At 36.4% G+C, this 18,693-nt stretch overlaps 1 protein-coding gene across 1 annotated transcript; it reads right to left on the bottom strand.

Annotated features, from left to right (window-relative positions):
* Nucleotides 1-2,812: 2,812 nt before the first annotated feature.
* On the bottom strand, nucleotides 2,813-4,320 carry DMAC1 (distal membrane arm assembly component 1). The gene is made up of 2 exons (XM_044265694.1): nucleotides 4,016-4,320; nucleotides 2,813-3,161 (listed from the first exon to the last, which is right to left on the bottom strand). Exons 1-2 carry the CDS (start codon nucleotides 4,287-4,289, stop codon nucleotides 3,097-3,099), a joined length of 339 nt encoding a protein of 112 aa, XP_044121629.1. The 5' UTR covers nucleotides 4,290-4,320; the 3' UTR covers nucleotides 2,813-3,096.
* Nucleotides 4,321-18,693: the final 14,373 nt, after the last annotated feature.

Raw genomic sequence — 18,693 nt, 5'->3', positions numbered from 1 at the left:
CCATCTCTGACATCTAGAACAAGATTTGATGGGCTTGATTAGCCCATCCAGATAACCTCCCTGTCTTAAGATCAGCTGAGTGGGACCTTAATTACATCTATAAATTTCCTTCAGAGCAGCACCTAGAATGGTATTTGAGTAACTGGGAGAAAGTGTGTCTACACCAGGTTTCTAGTCCATCTTAACAATCTTGCCTACCACATTGCCGAAGCACATGCAAGTTCAGTCACAAGACTGGGCAGTGATTTTTAGCAGCATTGCTGCTTAACATTTGCCTTCTGGGTTATTTCTCTACACTCCTACAAATGAACAAGTTGCTGAGTATCTGAAAGGCCAATTTAGAAGAGTGACGTATTTCCTCGCCATACTCTTAGGATACTTATAAATGATGTGTAATTATGTCTTTCACCTCTGACTCTGTGCCCCGAACACCTATATAACCACTGGGTGAAGGCAAGGATTTATCTGCCATTGAAAATAAAAGTGGCTTTTCGACTCAAAATTGCTTACTATTCCTGAGCAAGATTTGATAAGTGTTGATCAATGTAGTCCCGGCAATAAATCAGTTGAGGCCAAGGCTGGTTGGGGGGGGGAGGGGGATACTTGAACATACACTTGCCCTGAACATATATTTAATTTAGGAGCAATTTATTTTGTTACCCAATCAGCTGGCTTCATTCAAGAGGTCCCTAATTCAGACACAACCATGCTGAGAAGCCACTAATAAAAAGGAACAAGGGGCAAATGCTGAGGCTGAAGTGCATATCACCGCTGAGATGCTTAACCTGTAAGTATGGTCTCTAGAATTGGTCTGTCAGGTGAAACTCCGTAACTTTTTAGATTGATGTGGACTTGGAACACTGCAGTGCTCCCAGCAATAACAGTCTCAACAACTGGCTTGGGAAGAGAGACTCTTCACCTCTCCTTCCTAACATATAGCAAGATCCTGAGGCTCAATCTCTATTTGGGTCCTTTCATATGTTCAAGACATACTGGTAGCTGGTCACAGGATTCCAGGCTAGTCAATGCAATACACAAAAGGAACAAGAGGGCACCTGGCTGGCTCAATTGGTTAAGCATCTGCCTTTGGCTCAGGTCATGATCCTCAGGTCCCAGGATTGAGCCCCACATCAGGATCCCTGCTCAGGAGGGAGCCTGCTTCTTCCTCTCCCCGCTCTCATTCTCACACTATCTCATGAATGAATAAAACCTAAAAAAGAAGGAAAGGAAAGAAAAAGGACCAAGGGATGTTGCAATGGTTTTCTTTTGTTTTGAAAATATTATTTATTTAGAGAGTGAGAGCATGTGTGAGCTGGGGAAAGGGGAAAGGGAAAGAATCTCAAGTCTCAGGGCCAGTGATCCTGAGGATCATGACCTGAGCCAAAATCAAGAGTTGGCCACTTAACCAACTGAGCCACTCAAGTGCCCCAGTGTAATAATTTCTTGCATTGAGATACTTAAGTCTGTACTATGTAGACGTTTAGTTAATAGATACCTTGGACATCATGAACATTGTTAGTGTCCACATATATGTTCACATTTTGGTTTGTGTTTTAAGGAGAACTGTTAGGTCATTTTCAATTACCCTTACTTGTACTTTATCCCCTCTCCTTTACTAGAAGTAATTATGAGCCTTTGCAAATTTATTTCCATACCATAAAGAGATTCTGAAGCCCATGAACCATAATTAAAAAGGTGTTCTTACATTAGCGAATAATAATCCACTGATTTTTTAGCCTGTTTACCCTACTCACCCCACTTCAACCACAACAAAAGGGAAGATAATAGGAGTACTGTGTGTACTTCTCGTACTGCAGGACTGAAGTGGCATATCCCTTTTGTCTCTGAGGATGAAACTAAATCTCTAAAACAAACTAGATTTCTGACTTTGCACTTGCAGAAGTCAAAGCAACTTTTCCAAAGTTTAAAAAAAAGAAAAAGAAAACTGTTAGTTTCAAATTTAACAAGCATTATTTTTTGGGGGTGGGGAGGAGTGTTATTCCCACTTAACTTCCCATAGACATAGTAAAGAATTATTTTACTCAAACCTAGTTAAACAGCCCCAAGTTGGAAAGAACCAAATATATGTTGGCAATATTCTAGTGAGCAGACAAATATATTTGGAAAAGGTTCTTACTTGCTTACACACTAGTACAAATTCTGAGATGTTAAAATTATATTAAGGATAAAGACTTTTTCTATTTATCCATTAGGTCAATCCGAGACCAAAAGTTAGATTCATGTACTTTGTTTTAACCTAAGAAAATGTTGGGAATAGTCACTCTGCATTAGATCCAGGCACTTCTACATACTAGAGAGCAACAGGTCTGATGGGAGTTGCTCAACCAATCTTTGAAAACTTACACACTGTGATTGGCAGCTGAACTTAACTATCTTTCTGCTCTGAAAAACAGTTAAGTATAATTTTATGGAAAAGCTGGGGTATATATCAGAAGTGAAAAAGACTGGTAGGAAGCACAGAAATGAACTGTCAAATTTTAAGTCATTATCTCAAATGCATGTCAATTTCATCACAGAATCACTTCCGACAGTTGTAGACAAAGAACCAAATGTTATTGTTTTTAATGATAAATGTGAATTTCTCTCAAATTTTTTGGTACTTTTAATTACTTACTGATTTTTGTTTCATAAAGGTAATTCTTGCCTGTGTGAAATCATCCAAGTTCTGAAAGACTAGAATGAGAACTGAACAATCCTAGATGCACCAAGGACTTGCTGAATGACCCCGGGAAAACCACCAGAACTATTTTTAAAGTTTCACTTACCACCAATGAAAAAATTATGAGCAGTACACAGATAAAAAAGTTTTATGTACTTCTGTACATTGCATGATGCCAATCCAGTGTTAGATTGTTAACAGGCGTTGACCCAATTATAGAAAAAGTAAAGAGAATTATTTAAAATAATAGTTTAGTTCATTTTCCAACTTGGTTTATCATTTCCTCCTTTCTTCAGTCTTGTGGTATCCTCAGGAATCAAGTCTGTCAATGTCCATTTGTCCAGCATATCCCTAAGTCCCATGCTTGTTCTGGTGTCCTGGGACATGGACAGATGAGAAATTCACTGGTAGTACTTTCAATCAACACGGAAGGCCTTCCCTTTGGGGTCTGAAAGGATGACTACACCCCAACAAGCAATGCCTAAGAAAGAAAAAGAAAACAAAAACAAACGGTACCTTACATGCATGTTACACCTCAGTTTACTAGGTGCTTCTGTAAATGCCATCTTATTTAATTCTCACAACACTCCAAGATACACTGCCATTACATTTCTCTCTTAAGAGTGAAACTCAGAAAAGGAAAAGAAAGTTAAGAGGAAAAAGAAAAATCGGTTACCTTCCCAAGCAAGAGTGACTTAAGGAGAATTGATTTGGGAAATCTAATTGAAAAGGTAAGGGATCTGAAAACCCATTCAACTAGCTTGAAGAGTAAAAAGAATTACTGCATTTTACTGTAAGACAGTTTAACAATCACTTATAATAATAATAAATTATTATTGTACAGGTAAGAACAGTGGGCCACTTTACCTGTGGCACACACAGAATGTGGGCTCACAATTCATGTCTAAAATGAGACTTCAAAGCCCTATTTCTTAAACCAAAATTATGTACCCTCACTCAGACTTTCTCCAGGATCTGGAGGGGGCAGGAAAAAAAAAAAATTGGGTCTGGTGCTCGCTGTACCACATCCTGATTATCTGACCTTGAACACAGTATTTCTTAGTTTTTGAGCCTTAGTGTGCTCAGCGGTGATAAACGTATGGCTATGATCGTACCTATCTTTAATAACTATTGTTAGGATTAAAAAGACTGAAGCTAGTAAGAGTTCTCAATACTGTGATTTGTCTTAAATGAGAGCAGTTCCACTTCCTCCCCGCCCCTGCTTCTCGGTTGGCGTACCTCCGCCACGTGACCAGTCCCCAACCCGCCCACGCGGCTGCCACCCGCCTCTCCCTCTCCCACTTCCCAAAGGCCCCGCATTGCCCCGACTCTCACTGATGCCGATGACCATCTGCGTAATAGTCCCTGGGCCCGGGGGGTATCCCAGCTTCATGGGCTTCCGCGCCACCCAGTAGACGTACCCGCCCGCCCCTATCAGCCCCGCCCCTGAAAGCACGCGACAGCTCCAGCAGTTATTAAATACAGGGGCTTCCGCTGGAGAGGTCGGCGCTCCAGGTGCAGCGAGGGGCGGGGGCTCGACGGAGCTGGTGGCCTTAGGAGGCGCAGCGACCTTAATTGGCTCCAGAGGCTGAGTCACTAAAGAACCCATGTCCAGACGCTCGGCTTCTACTGTGGGAGTTCTTTGGAAGAACTGACGTAAAAGATACAGCCGGAAAGCAAAGCGCCGGCGCGCTGCACCGGAAGCATCTTGAGGGTCTCTGGGAAATGTAGTTCCAGACTGGCTCCAACGGAAAAAGATGGTGGTGGGCTTGATAGACGGTGCAGGCCGAGTATCCCTACATCTGGCTGCAATCACTTTCAGGATTATGATTCAGCCAGTCCCCTAAATGTCTCAATTCTTAGTGTTCTTAGAGGAATCTGGGTTGCTAAGTTTCTTTCCTAGCACAAAAAGTGAGACCTTGAGCACATTACTTGACCTGTCTGGAGGGGTGTAACTCAGTTAGGTTTTATATGTGCCTAAGTATATGCTAAAGCGATTATCTGCAGTATACCATTTAATCTTCCCAAACCAATGAGATATTAGTTTCCCAATAAATAATAAAACTTTACAGTGGCATTGCCATAGTTGAAACCAATGCCTGCGTCAATACAAAGTTTTTATACGCCACCTATACATATTGTCAGTGCAAAATGGACGAAGTATATAGCTTCCCTGGAAGCTCAAGACCAGGAAACATTCAAAGTTGGAAATTTCCTTTATCAATATTGAGAGGGGACTACATAAATATAATCAAGGTATTAAAAATGGGTTTGAATTACCTGGATAAATACTTTTCATTTCTCTTGAGTTTTTTTTTTTTTTCCCCCTAACATCATGATCTCAATTTTGTCATGTTCATGGTATTGTTTCGACTCTGAGAGCCTGGGAGATAAACTCAGAATCAGGCTAATGGACTCAAAGAGTTAATATAGGATCTGTTCTTGTAGGTTTACATTCTTACCATTCCTAAAGAATAGACTTATACATTTTGATTGCTTCTTTGCAATTCAACTTCTATAGCATCCATTCCCAACCCATTTCACTTTTCATTTCTTTTGGGTAGAGTTGCATGTGTGTGTGTGTTGGGGGGGGGGGTTGTTCTTAGAGGATTACTAGTAAGAAAAAACCACATAGAGTTCAGATGTCATTTCTGTTAGAGGAGATGGGTGAGAACAAAATTAACTTCAGATTTTAATTTTTCTCCTTTAGAGTGGCTTAAAAATTAGCATGATAAAAAATAAACTCACCTTTCCATTTTCTACAATGGGATGTGATTTTGAGAAAGCTTGCAAAAAGATAAAAGTAAAGGTATGGATAAATAGGTGAAAAGAAAATAATAGGAAAAAAATACAATAATGAGAACACAGGTTGGCCTGCTGTTTAATTTCAAAGACCTTGTCCATTTCATTTTCTCTCTCTCTTTCTTTCTATGCATTTTCCAGTAAGACAGAGGGTTTGAAAATTTGGATTCTATAACAGCCTTTTTCACCACGAGTCAGTCATATGACATAGAGAACATTATTTATTCTCTCTAGCCTGTATTTATCTCATGCTTGTAATTAAGAGATTTGGAATAGGTGCTACCTAACAATTTTTCCTAACTGGAAAGTTCTGTTATTTACTCTATATCTCTTTTCTGTTAGCACTGTGCCAAGTGAATTTAATAGCATTTCACTTAGAAATTCACAATTTGTAGTTGTTGCTTTTCACTATGCTTGATTCAGCATTCTTTTTTTTTTTTTTTTAAAAAGATTTTATTTATTTATTTGACAGACAGAGATCACAAGTAGGCAGAGAAGCAGGTAGAGAGAGGGGGGGAAGCAGGCTCCCTGCTGAGCAGAGAGCCCAATGCGGGGCTCAATCCTAGGACCCTGGAATCATGACCTGAGCCAAAGGCAGAGGCTTTAACCCACTGAGCCATCCAGGCACCCCTTGATTCAGCATTGTATAGTGCATGTGATTTCTCCTTAATTATGTGAAAAAAAAAACCATAATTTGACAGCATTACCAAATATTTTGATTATACACTTTCATGGATAAAAAGGTTGAGCACACACACACAAAAAGTTTAAGCACACAATAACATTTATGCATGCCAATTTATTATTTATAAATTGCACATTACTTTATACATTGTGAGGATAAAAATGATAAAAATATAAATTTTAATATTTCCTCATATCTTGATATATAGACTTGTGCATCTCTATGGACAGCATGACTAACGTGTGACTTTATTAAGTTATCTTTTATCTAAAAGCTTACCTTCTTTATTGTGCATATTACAGTTAAAGATGCCAGGAGAGGGCATATTTAATTCTCTAAACAAGCATTATTAAAATGGCCCATGACACCTTTTCCAAACAATAGGCAAGATTTTAACTACTTTTTTTTTAAAGTACTTTCCAAAAGATGTTCTTCTTTGCTTATGACTGCCTGAAGTAAATAATTTCAGGTTTGTTACTGCATATAGCACATGTTGAAATTGAGTTGTTGAAATGAGATTGAGGTATAACTTTGATTGGAAAATTATTATAAATGTTGACTCATCTTAGATAAATGAAATAGTAGGATTTGAGGATATGGATAGAGGTTAATAAAAACAGGCAAAACTATAATTGTGGGAAGGCATGTGCATTTTGCTGGAAAGATAGTAGGGGAAGGTCAAAAGATAACTTTATTTCATTCTGTCTACTGTAATTAATTAATTAATTAATTATTTTTTAAACTACATATAATCTCTTTAGATCATTTTGGCACTTATGACTCACAAAGCCTTATGACCTCTCCTATTTATTTATAAATTTTAAAAATGCAAAAGTCTTAAAAAGTGTCCTCCAGGCACCTGCCCCCCAGGCACCCAGTTCTCCTTCCCTAACACAGCCAGTTTTATCAACTTCTTTCACAATCAGTTTTATCAACTTTTCTATCAACTTTTTGTATCTCTTTTCAGAGATGTCCGTGTTTCTGTGTATATTCTTTCCTCCAATGACTTGAAAGGTCATTCCATGTCAGCCAATATGTAAAGAGCTTCTCTATGTCTTTCTAGGGCTCTGTAATATTCCATTGTATGACTGTACTATACTGGATTTAAGTGGTCTCATATTCATGAACATTAATAGACATTTAGGCTGCTTCCGGTCTTTTGGTATTACAAATAGTATTACAGTAAATAACCTTGTACATACGTCATATCTCAAATATGTATCTTAGAATATATTTCTGAAAGACTGTAGTGTTTATCAACTTGATAGACATTACTAAATTGCCCTTCACAGATGTACTAACTTACACTCTCATCAACAAGCGTGAGATCTCTTTCTCTATCCTATTCCCTCAAACAATTAATTTAATAACTTTGATCTCTGCTAATGTGATAGGTAAAAGTGGTTTAATTTACTTTTTCTTATTATTAGTGATCTTAATATATGCTCAGGAACAATCCATACTTCTTTTTCTATGAACTGTCCCCATTTTTTGCCCATTTTTTAAATTGAATTATCTTTTTCTCATTGACTTATAAGAATTTTTATACACTAGAGAGATTAACTTTTAGTCTGTGTTTTAAGTTCATAATTTGGTATTTACCTTTTAACTTAGATTACACTTTTTACCATGAACATTTTAAAAACATTTAATTGAACTTAGCTACATTTCTTTCTATAGCTTCTGAGATTCACATCATAGTTAGAAAGACCTTCTACTTTCATGGCCTCTACTGGTAATTTGATCTTTCTTTAAACACTTAAAATTTTAATACATTTGGAATTTCTCCTATTATTAGATGTTAGAATGGAATCAGCTTTTTTTTTTCCGTTTCCTTTCCCCCAATCCATTTTTCTCCACTCTATTTTTTAGATGATCCATCTTTCCCCACCTTTTAGAAATGCCCCGCTTTCTAAAATACCATGTATAGATGCGTGTCTATTCCTGGACTTCATGTTCTGCTCCATGATTTGTCTATATATTTATGTGCCAGTATCACAGTATTTTAATTACTAAAGCTTTGTAATGTGTTAATACTTGGAGACAGGTTCCCCCCTGTTCCAGATTTTCTTGGTTATTTTTACATGTTTATTTTTCCCCATGAACTTTTGACTTAGCTTGATTATTCTGACAAAATGATGCTGACGTTTTTATTAGACTTGTGTGAAAATTGTAGGTTAATTTAGGGAGAATTGACAGCTTTATGATGTTGAGTCATCCTACGCAAGGACATGGAATGCTTTTTCTTTTGTTCGTGTCTTATTTTGTGTTCCTTTGTAATATTTTAAAGTCTTTTTTATAATGATCTCACACATTTCCTCTCAGACACTTTATCTTTTGTGCTGTTGAAAATAAGTAATTTTTCCTTCTGTTGTATCGTCTGACCTGTGGTTGTTAGAAAACAAGAAGACTATTAATTTCCATATAGCCTAACACTGAATTATTAGTGCTTTCTGGTGAATTTTTCAAATGTGATTGATGGTTTTCTTTTTGTGCAATTCTTATTGACTTTGGGGACCATTTTTATACCCATTTCATAAACATAATTTGGAAGCATTCCTACTTTGTATTCTAGAACAATTAAAATACCTTTGAGATTATCTGTTCTTAAAAAGTTTTGTTAGAAGTTCCCTGAGAAATTGTCTAATTCAGGGACGTTATTATTTTGGTAGGGGAAGGACAGAATGTGGGGAAGGAGGTACTTTGACACATTTCTTTATTTGTATTTTAGAAATATGTTCTTATCTACTTCTTCTTCTTTTTTTTTTTTTTTAAGATTTATTTATTCGGGAGAGAGTGCATGCATGCAGGCATGCACAGTGAGGGGGGTGTGGGCAAAGGAAGAGAGAATCCCAAGCAGATTCTCTGCTGAATATGGAGCCTGACCCAGGGCTTGATCCCCTGACCCTGAAATCATGACCTGAGCCAAAATTGAGTCAGATGCTTAACTGAATGAACCACCCAGGCATTCCAGCACTTCTTTTTTCTTAAGAAGTTTATGTCCTCCACAATTTTCTGACATTGAATATTGTTGTGGAATATTCTGAGGCCAGGTCAATTTAATCTCTTGCATAAGTGACTAGATTTTTTGCCTAGATGCCCGAGTGATTTTTCTTCTTCCTTCCCTTTCTTTCCCTTCCAAGTTGTTGAAATCCAATAACATTTTACCAGGATATATATATTTGTTGACTATTCTAGTTCAGTTTTCCAGGCATAAACAATGATATACATATTATTATATACTTGTGTTGTTGTATATAATTTATTATATATTATGTAAGACAATATTTTAGAGACATATACATATGTGTGCACACACACGCACACACACACATAACAAACACTTATTTTTGTTTCAAGAATGTTTATCTGAATTATGCCTTTTAAGGTACAATTAATTATTTTATTGTTTTCTTGCCACCAAATACAGTCAATTAATGTTACTTTCACTCATTCATCATTGAAGACAAAAGGATAATTCATTGCATATTTTCCAAAATAATGAACTACACAACAAACAAAAAAAAGTTAAATTTACCAAGGCATCCTGATTAATTATGTGAACTGATAATTAAGAAAAAAACTAATCATTTGTTTCTTTCTTTATAAAATAGAAATTTAAAATGTTCTGTTAGTCTTAATGTAATCTTTATGGTTAAAGAATCTCAAAGAGTGGTACATGCAGTTTAATCTACAAAGGTATGCAATTTAAACATATCACATGAATGAATGAAATTTGCATAACAAAATGATTACAGATAGCCCTAGGCTTTCATTAAAAATTGGATGTTGAATGACCCTTTATGATATTATAGATTAGTACATAAAATACATTTTAATACATTTTAACCCTAAGAAAAGAAATTTTTTTTAAAGATATCCTAGTAGCTATTTGGTTTACAATAGGATAAACTGAACTGCTAAGGCTGTAGTTTTTACCAAATCAGATACACTGAATATATGAATATATTTTCAAATACACTGAAAATATGTGTGAATATAAGGCAGGGTCTGCTTTTTCTTCTGAAATACTAACACTTCTGGGGAGTATCTTGGCAAGGCAACTTTCTGTTTGTTGTTGTGTGTGAACTACATTATTTCCCTTCTTTTCCTCCTTTTATGTGCTCTTCTATTTTACTTAAATATAAGTCCTTTCGGAACACCTCAAGAAGAACATTCTTGTGGTGCCTGCGTGGCTCAGTCAGTTAAGCATCTGCCTTTGGCTCAGGTTATGATTCCAGAATCCTGGGATCCTGTGCCATGACTGGCTTCTTGCTCAGTGGGGAGCACTCCCTCTGCCTGCTACTCTGCATTTTTGTGCTCTCTCTCTCTCTCTGTATGTGTCAAATAAATAAATAAAATCTTAAAAAAAGAGGAATGTTCCTCTAAGGAAGTTTTAGAGATGGAAAATTAAATAAGACTGGGTATCAGCATGTCCTTGGATAAACCCTATATTTGCTTCACACTTCTGCTAGATTGATGATGTGTTTTTACATGTGATTACAAGCTCCATACCTCTGATTTTTCCCTAGAAAATCAACATCTATGGGTCCTTTTTTATTGGGCCTTTTTGAGGACTGACCATTTTTTAGTTTTAACCTCAAGGAATGCCAGATGCCTCTTTAGATATACAATTTTGGTTATCTGCTTATTTGTAAGTGTTTGATCATCTTTTGGAACTTTGTTTCTAAAGCTTGCCTCTGTTGGTTTATTCTATTGCTGCATCTAAAAAATAGGTTTGTATAACCACCGTCCCCCTTAGTTTCTGGAGGTATGTCTTTGTGGGAAGCCTCCATTCTATTCCTGAAAAAATAAAAATAAAAAGGACCTGGGCTTTTGAATTCCACTGTAGAGAGTTGGAGATGCCTGAGGAGTAACAACTTCGTCCATATTCTGCTGGAATTTCATACTTTCACGTGCTTCTCTCTTTTCCCTCTCTCTAGAATGAGCAGTAGCTGCTTTGTGCTATAGTCCATTTGCAATTCCAATGATAAATGGGCCTATCCAGGCCATGTCAGCTCAGGGATTTAGAAAGCTATGTTTGCCTTTTCATGACGAGAAATAGACTCCACATATTTTTCTGCAGCTAGCAATGGGCTGTCTTTATTGATGTTGTCATTACTTCCATAGACCTTGGGAAGGGCAGTGACAAGAGAGCAATGGGCTGTAGCATCGACACGTGGAGAATGACAAGGCAGCGTGACATGCTGCCTGTAACACCTCACCTGTGCCCTAGGAGTCTGGTGTGGGGTCAGCAAAGTAACCATTACAAGACTTCCTCTTGTGCCATTGCCAATATGGACCTGTTCTTTAGTATTTGTTGGTTTTTTTCTCAAGGATTCCAAATATATACCCTGTTGAATCTTCTTTAATTTTCTTACAAATTCTTTCCATTTGTTTTCTTATTTATTTTAGCTTTGCTCCTTAATGTATTTATTGCAATGTCTGTTCTCTCTTGTATTCCTCTACTTTTGTACTTAAAATCCTTTGATACTCTCGTTTTCTTCTCTCATTGCTTCAGTTGAGTTCTGACAACTTATATTTTATCTTTTCCTGCTGTTTAGTTATCTTGCATGCAAATTCTTTTATTTGTGTTTTGAGCTCCTACTTTATAGAATTGACTGGTTTTTAAATTTTTAAAATTTGTCAAGCAATATTTGGTCATGACTTTTATATGCCCCATGATAATATATTTCCAGATATTATTATGAATGTACTGTTTATTTTTCTTGTGTCTTCCATTCTTTCCCCTTTTTTCTTTAGTGTATCTTGAACATCCTGTTTTGATTTCCTTGTTTATTAAGCATCTTTGAAAGGGTTGGTTTTCCCATTTATATTAAGATCAGTTTACATCAGGACCAAGCCAGAACTGAATTATAGACCAGTTGGGATTATCGTCTTAGCTCAAGAAATCTTTTAAGAGTTCATGTACCCTTCTTTTCCTTCATCAAATGGAATAGGCAACTTTGGGGGTTTCTTTTTTTTTTTTTTTTTTTTTTATTTGACAGACAGAGATCACAAGCAGGCAGAGAGGCAGGCAGAGAGAGAGGAGGAAGCAGGCTCCCTGCTGAGCAGAGAGCCCAATGCGGGGCTCGATCCCAGGACCCTGAGATCATGACCTGAGCCGAAGGCAGCGGCCCAACCAACTGAGCCACCCAGGCGCCCCTCTTTTTTAATTCAGAGTCTTTTTTTAAACCTATATTGATTGGCAGTGTGCTTCCTACATACATGGCTTTTTGGTGGGTTTCTTTATGTCACTTTACCTTCTTTTTTTCATGTAGCAAAAGAAGGTCCATAGAATGCAGGGATTTAAGCTCTGCCAACACCATTAAAGAATTGCACTTTGTTGACTCATTCTGACATCTGCACCTGCAATACCTGTACTCCACTCTCCCTTCTCTGCAACATACCCACCCTTGCATGGTCACCACTGTCATAGTTATTGCACATGTACGTATTGTAGGAGCCTCATCAGCTTTGGTCCCTGGTCATTATAATGAGCAGAACATTCCTCTTGACCTGCTTTGTATATGCATAGGTATATGTAGGATAGAAGAGAAATAAACCTTTGTTGTATAAAGCTTCTGAGATATGAAGCTATTTGTCACATAGCAAAACCTAGCCTATTTTGACTGATACAGTTTGTTCACAACTGGGGGTGCTACTCCAGGGCATTTGGAAATATAAGGAGGGCACTTCTGGGTGTCACAATGACAGCGTCCAAAGGGCAGGGATACTAAACCTCTGGTAATGTTTGCAACAGTTCTTTGCAATAATGTTTGCTTTGCTGAAATGTCAACAGTATCCCCTTTGAAAAACTCAGTAAATGGCTTGACAAGTACAGCCAAATTGCCTTCCTGAAATGAGTGCCCATTACTAAAACCTTACCCAAACTGGATATTTTTTGGCTTTTTAAAATCTTCTATTTTTTTTTTCAGATAATTTTAAATTTTTCTGTATGTACTTATTATCTCCTAAATATAATATCCATGAGTGGGCTGTTAGAGCTTATTAATTTTTATATCATTTTCATAAAGTTATTGGTACTCAGTAAATATCTCTAGATTTTATTTGACTGAAATATCTTCTTGGGCCCAGGATTGATGAAGTGAATTCCATAATTCCATATTGTACAGATATGTGAAGATTAGTGAAATGTGGGTACCCCTTTTGTTTTCTATAGTTTAAACTGACAAGAGGCTTGGAAAATAAACAATTGAAAAAGACATTCCCTAAAGGTAGCCATCAAGTGTAATAAGACTCAAGTCAAATGGCCCAGCTGTCACAGTAAAATACAGCCTATTGACTTCCTTCTCACTAGGGAAAAGCGCTGCTTGCCACTTACCACAGGCAGCATGGAGAGAAAGTATCACCCTAAGAACTGCAGGAGGGAATGTCCTGTGTAGCTGAGAAAAAGGCACAAAATAAATCTGGTTGCATGTGTCTGCATAGATAACCATATGTTTTATAGGGAGAAGGGTGGGTTGCATAATTTTCTCACTTTAAGGATCAGAAAATAAGTAGCACCATCAAAAAATATAACTGACATAATGAGCAACATTTTTTTTAATCATTAAAAAAATTGCTTAAATACCAGCTAGGTGAAAACTCCCAGTATAGAGAAGTAGCTGGGAAGCTTGCACAAAGATGAGCAGGATAGTAACTGCCTTCCAGGTTTTATGAGTCTTATATGGAAAGTGAACATATACATAAACAAATCAAATACCTGTAGACTGTGGCAAATATTAGAACAGAGGCCATGATGAGTTTAGAAGGAATGTACAAAAAATAAGATTGTTTCTAATTGGATGGAGGCAAATTAAAGTTAGGAGGAAAAATACTTTAAGTTGAGGCTGACAAGCAGCTTAATGTGTGGACCATGGATTGATATGTAAATATCACGGATTCCATTGTCCTAGGGGGTTTACCAACTAACGTTGGTAAAATGTTTTTCAGTTAAAGAGTGCTGTTACATATATTATTCATATGGTGTATTATTATTCACAGATGGTTTATATAACTAAAACCTGAATAGTAGTGAGTGTTAAAGGCATTAAAATTGGGGTTTACTAAAAATTTTGACAATTTCCCACTGATTCCTTCTTAACTTATGACTGTATACCTATATCTAGGATGTTTATATCATACAAAATGGCAGCGAGTACATTCTCCACATTGCTTCCATCTACTGACATTGACTCCTTGCGGCATCTCACTTCACCAGAATTGAAAATTAAACATGTCACTCAAAATGTTGTTCAAGTAAATTCTCTTCTTAGAAGATGAATCCACTCTACTACTACTACTGTTTACATTTGTCAAGTTCAAGGAGTTGTATATGGCCTATTAAGCAGTGTATTTCCTTTGGTCTGGATACTGGTATTGATTAGATGAAGAATAAATAGCTTGGCTTTTGTTCAAGAAATGGCACACTTTGTAGTGTCTTGAATCTTTTTGACTTAGAAATGTCTAACGTATACACAGGAATAGTTGTTCAAGTACATGTCAGTGAGCCCAGACCTTTAGAACTGTGAGCAAAAAATGATTTAATTATTTCAGTTCTTCCCATAACACTTATTCACTTCAACAGGATGCCTCTCTAACTTCGTTGCTCCTTATTAGTGTCATGAGGAAGGAACTTATATTGATCCCTTTTGTAATTTTTCTCAGTCCTAGTGGGTATTGCATGGGTGAACATCTGGGAAAGCTGTTCTTTGCTGTCCAGTGAATCATCAGAAGAGGAGATGGGCCCCAGGTGTCTTGCAGCCCAATGTGTCCTAAGGATTGCTGATACTAATCTACCTGGCATCATACTGTCAAGTTAGATAACTCTGGGGCTGCCGCTGACATAACCCAAGGGACATAACTTATCTTGGTGATAAAATGTGCAACTATTCTTGGAATTTTAATTTATCCCAGAATTTCCTTCTTGAAAGCATATACTAGTAGTTTATTGTGGTTAGTATAAAGAATAAATCAATAGAAGATAAAAAGGATGAGGTGATAATATGAATTAAAATAGCTGTAGTATTTTCCAGGTTATACATTATCAAATTTCATACAATAATACAGTTACAAGAGTAACATTATCCCCATTTCACAGATAAGCAATTTGGAGTCTGCAGGGGTTAGATAGTTTGCCTAAAGTAATTTGCTAGTAGGTTGGAGAAATGAAAAAATACCACCTAATATTGAGCCAGACACTCTGCATATTGAATTCAATTCAGTCAAAAATAAAACTAACTCTGTTCAATTAAATTCAATTCCTTCAATTAAATTCAGTCTTCACCATAACTGAGATTAACGGTCCCATTTTATTTTCTTTTTTTTTTTTTTAGATTTTATTTGTTTATTTGACAGACAGAGATCACAAGTAGACAGAGAGGCAGGCAGAGCGAGAGAGAGGGAAGCAGGCTCCCTGCTGAACAGAGAGCCCGATGCAGGACTCCATCCCAGGACCCTGAGATCATGACCTGAGCCGAAGGCAGTGGCTTAACCCACTGAGCCACTCAGGCGCCCCCCCATTTTATTTTCTAATGGATGAGAAAGCAGGTGTTAGAAGTCACTTAGTTAAGAGATAAGGACTAGACTTGAATCTAGGTCTTCGGATGCAGAACTCATTCTATAGTGTGGTGTGGTCCAAATCATGTGCCATTTTCTGATTGCAGTTTGAGGTGTCTACCCATATACTGTGCTAAGATAGTATCTATAGAGTGCTTTACACACTGCTTTGCACATGGAAAATATTCTATCATTAAGAGCTGCTATTAGTACTTGAGTAGCAAGGGTATATTTGCCTATTACCTTTGTTATAAAGATCTCTGAAGATATTGCAAGTATTGTTAGGATAATGGAATGCTGGATTCCATTAAGCCTTTTACATTTATAAAGTGACTTTTTAGGTTGTGTATAGAAAAGCTGAAATTCAGGGGCCCCTGGGTGGCTCAGTTGGTTGAGCGTCTAATTCTTGGTTTCAGCTCAGGTCATAATCTTGGGGTGATGAGATGGAGACTTGTATCAGGTTCCCTGCTCAGCAGGGAGTCTGCTTGAAGATTCTCTCCCTCTGCCCCTTGCCCTCCTCATGCACTCTTTCTCTCTTTCTAAAATAAATAAATAAATCTTTTTTAAAAAAGCCTTAAATTTAATGACAAAATGTAATTTTCTAAATTGATAGGTGTAAATGGCAAGTCAGGCTGGCAAAGTGTAGCAGCAAGGCATATTCTTATTGTCCTCTGCTGCATGCTACATTTCACCCACCTTACATAGTCCATGAACTCACAATATCATTTTTAAACTGCTTTGAAGCCTTATAGGTGCTTTCAAATGCATTATTTTATTTGTATCTCACAACAACATTGTGAGGTGATTATTAACTATCCCTGTTGTGCAAACAGGGAAAATGAGACTCAGAATCAGAGGTTAAGATTCAGTTAACACAACTAGGAAATAGATGAACCAAAGCCCAGCACAGATTCCCTGACTTAAGCTCAATGCTTTTCTCTCTACTTATTGCTCCCTCATTTGTTTATTAAGATTTCTGTCTCTGTATCTTATGAGCTACCAGAATCTGAAAATGCAAATGTAATAAAGTATCACAGTGGGTAGCTTTGTGAAATGTGTGAGCAAAAAGGGAAATTTGATGGGTCTAATATTGAAATTTCTTTTAACAAATGTTTATTTAACATATATTTATTTAGTTCCTACTTGGTCCATGACATCATATTAAATTTTGTGAGGTATATAAAGCAGCAGGGGCCAAGAATGCTAGGAAAAATCTTCAGCTCTGCTTAACACACTTTTAAATTAAAAAAAAAAAAAAGTTTTAGGACCCATGCCATGGTAATGTCTTATTTCACCAACTAAACAAATACCAAATTGATGATGATAACTATGTCTTATTTATATTTACATTTCACATAAGGCCTGGCTCAGTACATTTCTTGTTGAATAAATGAATGAATGGATGAACAAATGAATGAATAGATAGATAGATAGATAGATAGATAGAAATACATTGTAAGGATCCTTGCTCTGCAGGAGCTTATGGACTAAATTGAAAGATAAGGTATGAAACCAAATTAAATAAAATGTAAGAATGTTATATAACCATATGGTATAAGGAAGAGGCATAATTTCTAGTTGAAATGATTAGGGAAAGCTTTCATTGAAAAGATGCTATTGAATGAGAGGTTAAATAATAAAGATTTTTCCTTTTTTTAGAGCAATGTGGATAAACTCACCTAGTGGAAATAAGAGGTAGGAGATTTAAATCTCCTTGTAGGTGCACATAGCAGGTATTCAAAACACTTTTGTTGAATGACTAAATGAATCTTCCCAACAAAAATATTAATGTACTAACATTTAACAGTAAACTGCTATTGAGATACTTTGGTGTTAACTGAAATCAGTTAGGTAAGAAATGTCAAAACACTGTGCTCAAGGATCTTGCCATACTCAGTTTGGCTCTTCTAGAATTCACAGAGTATCTTAGAGAGTGCTTTACTCCATTGTAGAGATTTACTAAGTCTTTACAATTCAGAGAAGCATTTCAGAAGTATAATCAAACTGAACAAAGATCTTTGAGAGATTGCATCATTTCCTGGAGAAGGAGAACACCAAGCCAAAAGTCTTCTGTTACATCCTCACTCCTCACCCCATTTAATTTTAACATCTTTTAGCAGGCTGGCCATAAAAACTAGGATATGGGAAATCCTGCTTGATTCTATGTCTGCGTTACACTCTAGTGTCCACATTGATCATTTGGTTTTATTTCTTTTTATAGAAAACCACTTGCAGTGCCTCCTAGGTTACTCTTAGAGCTGATATTTTTATACCAACAATAAAAGCAAGCATTATTTACCATATGGATTTTTTCCATTTGATTTTAATGGTTCACAGTGTTTTCCTTTACGCAAGAGTAAAGTAATAATGATTCTACCTGAAATTTGAGGGTTTTAAAAAAGGTTTTCTAAATTTTACCTAGATTATAATCATCAAAAGTATAAATAAAAGCTTAAGGGATTAATTATAGAGGGGGGACTTCAGCTTGTTTTTATTACAATGATAAACAATAAACGCATTCAATAGACTTTCCAAAAATTGTACTTTTATGTACTTTAAAAACATTTTGAGGAATAATATAAAGAAAAATATTAATAATTTTAATATTATTAACATAAGTTATTTAATGTTTTTGGTGGTCACATTTGATGTGTCTCTATATTCCCATTCAAACTGGATGACTATATATGTTCAGTAAAATCTAAATAGTTTAAAATTTGACTTACAAAACCGTTATGAACACTTTTTGAAAAAATGGCTTTTTTTTTTTCATTTTATTTTCTTTTATTTCTTTTCAGTGTTCCACCATTCACTATTTATGTACCACACCCAGTGCTCAATGCTCAATATTATGGAGTGCCCTCCATAATACCCACCAAAAGGCTCACCCAACCCCCCAGCACTGTCCCCTCCAAAACTCTCAGTTTGTTTCTCAGAGTCCACAGTCACTCATGGTTTGTCTCCC

The sequence above is a fragment of the Neovison vison genome, chromosome 9, assembly GCF_020171115.1.
Source record: "Neovison vison isolate M4711 chromosome 9, ASM_NN_V1, whole genome shotgun sequence".
Taxonomy (NCBI): domain Eukaryota; kingdom Metazoa; phylum Chordata; class Mammalia; order Carnivora; family Mustelidae; genus Neogale; species Neogale vison.
Note: the sequence above shows the minus strand (reverse complement) of the source record. Positions and strands in the feature narration are given on the sequence as shown.